This window comes from Uloborus diversus, unplaced genomic scaffold (assembly GCF_026930045.1).
Source record: "Uloborus diversus isolate 005 unplaced genomic scaffold, Udiv.v.3.1 scaffold_769, whole genome shotgun sequence".
Classification (NCBI taxonomy): Eukaryota; Metazoa; Arthropoda; class Arachnida; order Araneae; family Uloboridae; genus Uloborus; species Uloborus diversus.
Window position 1 is genome coordinate 39,103 of NW_026558977.1, and position 7,576 is coordinate 46,678.

The 7,576-nt window shown below is 29.9% G+C and overlaps 1 protein-coding gene across 1 annotated transcript in view; it reads left to right on the forward strand.

Annotated features, from left to right (window-relative positions):
- The window catches only part of LOC129233882 (uncharacterized), a 40,655-nt gene extending 33,079 nt beyond the window's left edge, over window positions 1-7,576 (forward strand). The window contains exons 16-17 of the mRNA XM_054867811.1: window positions 1,083-1,178; window positions 7,429-7,576. Coding sequence (XP_054723786.1) covers window positions 1,083-1,178; window positions 7,429-7,566 — 234 coding nt within the window. The 3' untranslated portion in view covers window positions 7,567-7,576. The remainder of the gene's footprint in view (window positions 1-1,082; window positions 1,179-7,428) is intronic.

Here is a 7,576-nt window from a genome sequence, read left to right on the forward strand (position 1 = left end):
TTAGAGGATGAACAAAAGTTAAACATTTTAAAAAAATTTACAAGATATGATCACAATTTTGAGCTCAAATTTAAATTTTTGTTGTAAATTCAACTTATTTCCAAATTAATACTAAAACAATAAAATGGAGTACAAACATGACTTTACGTTGGTCCCATGATGTCTAGATATTTATACCCCAATGTTAATGAAATTTGGTACAAATTTAAGATAACTTCTTAAAGCAATCTTCTTTATTAAAATAACTTTTATTTATTTTATTAAAAGTTATTTATTTTATTAAAATAACTTTTTGCCAACATGAATTTCTGACCTTGGTGACATTATATTGTTAACAGAAAAACTGAAATATTAGTTAAAATGCACTAAACTATAAATGAAGTTTTAGACTCAAACTTAATTTATTCTTTTTACCCTTTCATGTATTTATATTGTACAGAAGAATAAATAAATAAGTCAATATTACAATATTTACTTTGCTTGCTTTCCTAATCATAAGAAAAGGAGCAAAATCCAAATGTTGTTGAATAAATTAACTTTGAATGTTGAACTTAAATTGATAAGAGTGTCAACTATATTGATTGAAATTATCTTCTTACTTTGATTGACTCCGTTCGTAATAAACTCTAAAAGTTCTCTATCTAATGTGTTGAACAATACTTTCTCCAAAAGGGATTTGGTCATTTTGCCGATCTTTCCTTGCATCAATTAGCAAGTTGGTAAAAATTCTTAAACATTTTTATTCCAGGTGTTATTTTCTCCTTGTAATCGGCTTGCATTCTCTTAGATTCCTCTTCTCTGATTTCGTATTGAATTTATTAATATTTTTTCATCACTGAATCTTGATGAAAATGAAGCTATGTTCATGTCCCTTTTTACAGACTTTACTTGCTTATTCTGTTTTTACATATTTCTCTGTTGCTTACAAATGACATGTAAAGTTTTGAATGAAAATTTTAAGCCTGCATTCCTGGGTGTGATATTGTGAATAACAATATCACAAAAATAGTTATATTTTGTGTTTGTATAAATTTATATTTAGTTTATAAATATTTCATTGTTGTGATTTATTTACGTTTTAGATTGAATTAGTTGAGAATCTTGTACAGAAGAATCCCTCTCAAAGAATGACAGCAAGAGAAATTCTTAATCATTCATTGCTTGAAGACAATCTAGAGGTATGCTTACGACTAGCGAACATAAATATGCTTCATGCTTTTATAATTTGTATTAATTTAGTCCCACCTAAGTTAGGCTGTTTTTATTTAAAAATCTAATGTTTAATAAAACATTACGTTTTAAAATGACAACAACATCGAGAATGAGTTTGGATGTTTTTGTGAAGTAATACTTGGAAAAGCAAATGAAGGGATAGAGAAAAGCACTTTTACATATTAAGGTGCGACAAATATGAAACTCTTTTTAACAAGATACCTGCCATCTTACATGACCTTTGGAGACTTTCAAATATTGACCATTTTTCATTGAGATTGTATCAGCAACCAGAGTTAACTTTGTAATTAAGCAATTTAAAATGGGAATGGGGGGATCTAGAGCTTTAAAGCTTTTCATTAACTATTTTGCATGTAGAGACCTTATAAAAGGGAAAACCTAGCATTTTACACTGACTGATGCATACGTTTTAGCAATGTTTCCATAGGTCACCTTATGAAAGCGACCAAAGGTACTATGGAACTTTATTAGTTAAAAAAGAGAGAGATAGGAAGTGGACAGAAACATACTGCAATATTTTTCTTGGAATCATATGTTTGCAATAGTTATGTCGGTGTTGTTTGAGTTAAATTGAAAATTTTATACCTTTCAATTGTAGTTTTCACTTGCGTCATTATATTTTTAAGGAATTAGAAATGTTTAATACAGTCGGACCCCCATTTAACGAATTTTGCAATTTAGCGAATTTTTCTTCTTCTCCGACGAAAATGAAGGCAAAACCCCCTATTTACCACATAATAAACCACGAATTAACGAATTATTTTAACAACCAAAAAAAAAATTTTTTTTTATTAATATGAGTTCGAAATATTGGATTGTTTTCCAAATGATTTATCTATCTTGTCTGAAGCAGAAAAAGACTTCAGAATCGGCAATTTTTGACGGGTGAGGGGGCATTTAACGAATAGCTGTTCTGATGCAGAAAGGGATAACTGAACTCCCATTAAATTCTAATGCTTTACATGACCTGGAAACTAAAAAGTCATTTGTTAGTTTTCTTGCTACTTTTGGTTGTGTTGGTGAGCTTTTTACACTGATGAAGAAGCTCCATTGTAGCCTTGAAATAGCTATATGCTGTATTATCTTCAAAATTTGGGCTTTATTTACGTTGGTTTTTCATTTTAATCATATCATCTATATTGCTGTAAAAAAACCATCAGTTCCTCGAGATGAATTTTAATATCCATATCAGTCTTTCAAAGAAATTTTGGATTTAACTTGTTTTAATTTTCCAAAAACTAATCATTCCCTATTATATCTCAAGACACTTTTTTGAGATAGTTGCTGGTTTTTCCATATATATTAAAAATTTAAAATTGATTCAGTTATCGTTAATCATAATTCATTCTAATTTTACATAAATTTCTTTCCAAATAAGATTTTTTTCTCAAAGCTTTTGGACTAGTTTTTGATTGCCATACTCAATACGTCTAATGTGACATTTAAGGTATTGTTTTTATGGATTTGAGAAAAGGATAAAAGAAATACTTAGGTAAATTAAGCCAATGAGTATGAACACATTTTTGTACTTGTGAAAAAAAAATGTAAAGACAAAAATCAAATTATCTATAATAATTAAAATAACAATTAGGTTTAAGTAAAAAATAATAGTGAATACATAAATAAAATTATAATAAATATTATCTTGTTATTAAGTAAATAAAACAATCTGTTTTTGCCTGTTAAAAGTCTCAGAATATAAAAATTATTTCACTTTAAATTGAAGTTTTCAAAACATGTCATAAAATTTGCAATTAAAAGAAACCTTACAAAATTAATTCTACTATATTCTTAATCTGTCAATTATTTACAGAAATAGAAAAAAAAAAGTTGGTAATCAACAAAACATAGCACAAAAAATATTGTTAACAGAGGAATTTGGAATGAATTGGTAATGAAAAATAAAATGAATATTGTATGGAAAAGTTATGCTTTCATTTCCTTTAGCTGAGAACCATACTTCATCCACTCTATTAGAGCCTTATTACCACCAGTTTCAAATAGAATTTTTTTTTTTTTTTTTTTTTGCATTGCTCCCATAGCTATCTCTGAAAGGATGAGAAATTTAACGATTGTTGGGAGTACGCAGGGTGACAACATCCTCTGGAAAAGTCAACTGTTATTACTTTTACATAGTAAAAATTTATCTCCTCCCTTCTTTCTTCCTGGGTATAGCAACTCTTTTCTACATAGTTGCAGTTCAACTAAATGGAAAATAATAATGTCAAACCAGAAACACTTTTTTTTCGAAAATATGTTGCATAATGTTATTTTAAGCTATCACATTTGGAAAACTGACTATAATTGTGGCAGTTACAAACATTCTAAGAGGGTATACATTTTTTGGGACACCTTGTGTACATCCTTTAAGCGGTGCTCCATCATATGGCCAACTAATGGTCATGGCAGTGAATGTTTTCTTGCATCTTCATATTTTTGAAATTATCTTTTTTCAGAAATATCTTCATAGAATTAGAACACTGGTTTTGAACTCATGTGTGGTAAAATCTTCGAGTTTCAATGTAGATGTCCTAGTCATAATCACTAGTTAGTCATATGATGACACTGCATAAAGGACACAGTTGGCTCTCTGTTTAACAACGTTCTATTTAACCACTTTCTCTGTTTAAAGACGGCTTTTCAAGAGTCCCAGATGCTCCACTGTAGTTTTAAAAGCATTCTACTTAAGGACGGTGTTTTGTGGTCCCTTGAAAGTCGTTAAACAGAGAGTCAACTGTATTTACAAAATGTGCAATGCAAAACAAATTAAAATTACCATTTTTAGGAAATGGATCAGAAGACAGAGTGAACAGATAAATAATTAATCAAAAATATAACATCTTTTGGATTTTTTTTTCTCTTATGTTAAGAAGACTAAGATGCTTGTAAATATCCTGACTCCTGCAGCATGACAGAAAAGTTTACTTTCAATTTTTCTCCAATGAATTAAGCTGCAACCTGGTTTTGTCCAATAAACAAAATATGTCCAACTGTTTGAAATTATCAGTCAACCTTTGGATAAATAATTTTACTACATTCATATAGATATCCTGCGAATAGTATTGTGTTATTACCACTCCTTACATTTTAAGCAAATTTTCTCCAAATACTCGATACAATTTTAGAATTTTGGTTAATTGCTTTACATCAGTGGTGATGCTCAACCTTTTGCCCAGGATGCTGATCTATGTGTCCAGTAGTTATATTCAATATTAAAAATAGAAAACTATGTTCTGGAGCATCCCAAACAACCGATAATCTTCATTCAGTATTTAGACTGGCTGTTGGGAATAAAGGAGCCAAATAGTCGGAATTCATTTTTGCCAACTCTACTGGGTTTGCATTAGATTCATAAACTTTGAGTATTTCTCTCGATTTAAAAAATATATATATATAAATCTTTGAAAAAATCCCATTATTTAGGAAATTTTGTAAAAAAAAAAAAAAGCCCTATAAAATTGTGTTTGTAAGGATTGTCCAGACCAGTGTTGGGCATTAATCAATTATTTTTTCAATTGTCTTGTTAATTGATTAAAAAAGTAATTGCAATTAAATTAATTGCAGTTAAATTAATTGCAATTAAACTATTAATTGTTCTTTGCAATTAATTTAATTAGATTAATGTACCTTAATCGCTTTTCACAATTAAAATAATTGCAAATAATTTTTTTAATTGTTTTATGAAACAATTAAAACTAACAATTAACTTAATGTATCAATAGGTACAGTGCAGAGTACAGAGTTCAAAGTATTATTCGAATTCGTATTTTCGTTCAGTGTTGATTGCTCGCTCGCCGCGTGAACTGTTCTCGTCTTGGCAAGTTTTTTCCACACGTATATGTTTGTGTTTTAATTAAGTGTTTTAAAACTGTGCAGATCATTGTTTTATAGTTTAACCTGTAACAGCGGAAATCAGAAAGAATGACATAACAGGGGACGTAAGATCTCAGAGACCGCTCTGTTTATTTATTATTTTTTTTAATCGTGTAATTGAGTTGCATTTCTGTAATTTCCCTCAGATGTTCTTCGGACTTTTACTAGTAAGGAAATTTTTTTAAATTTTTAATTGAAATATACCTTTTTCGAGGATATTTTGCAGGAGCCATAAGATTTTTTGAGAAAAGTCATATGCTGCATTAAATAATTTATTGCTCGTAATAAAGTTACTGATTCATGAAATACACCACCAGCTCAGTCATTTCCAGCCGAGGACTGTAGTTTCGTGCTTATAAGCACGCATCAGCCCGGCATAGAAAAATGACTGAGCTAGAGATGGAAAACCTCTTAAGGAAGCCAAGCATGCCAAACAAACTGGTAGTTAATATAGAATAGAATATATTGTACAAAACCAGTAATTTTTTTATGAGTTAGTTTTAATTAAAATTCACAGAACAATCGACAATTGTTAATTGTAGTAAACTATACAATTAACAATTAATTAATTGTTAATTGTGGTAAACTACAACTAACAGTTAATTAATTGTTAACTAGAAAATTACAATTAACAATTAATTAATTGTTAATTGTAATTTTCCACAATTACAATTGATCAATTGTTAGTTGTTGTGGTTACGTTTACCAATTAATCAATTGTTAATCTTTAATTGTCACTGCAATTAAAATTTGCCCAACTCTGGTCCAGACGTATGTACTCCTTGGTTTTGAAAGCTTCCTGCTAAAATTCAATTTTTAGTACATCAAAATCTAACAACATTATCAATGCTTATTAAGTATGAGGAGATATAAGTTTTAGCTGTACATTAAGCGTTAATTTAACTTTGATTTTCATACTTCAATTAGTTACTTTATGCAGTAAAAATAATGCATATTGAAGTAAAGAACTTTCATTATTGTACTCAATGGGGTAGTAAAGAATTTGCGGGATTTTTTTCATTGGAAGCTTGTCTTGGAAGGTATGCAAATTAGTTGGCAAGTTCGTATCAATAAAATAAGCTTTGTAATGACAACAAAGATTGTTGGCTTGTAAATTCCCTTTTTTCTGTGTTTGCCCATGTCACTTAACTCAAGTCTTAAAAAAAGGTTGGTGCCCAACCTTTTTTTTACACACAGTCCACACTTCAAGTGGATTTTTTAATGTAAACCTGGAAAACAGCAGAAAATTTCAAACCAAGAATTGCTGTCGTAATTAATGGTTATTTTAATGATGAAGTTTATCTCTTTTGTAGAAACCAATTTATTAGTATTTGGTTGAAAATGTTTAATACTTTGACAAATCACCTGTATCACCAATATACAGGATAGGAAAAATTCTGTAGCGGTATGGTGGAGAAAGGATTTAATTGACTGCAACGACTCAGCAGAGGTTGCGGCCATATTGTCTAGCAGTTTTGGGAAGTTCCAGAATGTGGTTTTTGATACCTGACATTGAATAAAACAGCCACATGGGTCTGCTTTGCAGGCATTAAATTGTGCACCACTGCTTTAGATGAACCAGGGCCGTGTCTAAGGGGAGGGTTTTAGGGGTTAAACCCCTCCCATTGGGGGAAAATAATGATAAAAGCAATATGAAGAAAATGATATTTAACTTAGTTATAGTGTTAATGTTTATGTCAGTGCTCTTTTTTTAAGTCATTTTCTTTGATTTTTTTTTCTGCAATTTACGAGTGCCCACTCTTCACCAACTGAAATTATATTTTAGAAAACCAGTTGCAAAAGAACCACTGAATAGACTGACAATACAAAACATCCAATGGGAATATTTTTTGGTATACAGCATGTAAAAAACAAATATTTGTGCGAAATTTTTTATACCTTTTGCAATATGCAATGTAGTTAACAGATAAAAAGGTTTGTTTCTGAAGAAGCTGTAAAACAACATTCTATCCACTAGCGCAGCCGGAATTTAGGGAAACAGGGGAGGGGTCACAAACGTCCCTACATGTATATAATATTATACTTGTTATCTCTTCCTATTCCTAGGAATAGTAATGGGCTTTAAAATCAATGGCTCTGGCCCCTAAAGTACTCCATTGCTTCATTATAACCATAAAACAGGAATGAATTATTTGGTACAAGAGGTGTTTTCATGCCACTGCAAGAAATGATTTTTAAAAGATCTTTGAAACCCCTCCCTTTGTGAAATCCTGGACACGGGCCTGGATGAACCAATTTAGTGAATTAAATTCTTCATCTTCACTGTGCTTGATAGTACTAATTTGATCTTTTCTTATATAGAAAATTGAAAGACAATGGGCAACCAAAGTAGTTGAATTGAAGAAATTATTGTTTGAAAAGGAACAAGAAATAGAAAAACTGAAGAAAATCATTGAAAAAAAAGATGAATTAATATCCATGCATAACCAAAATTTATAACAGTTTAATA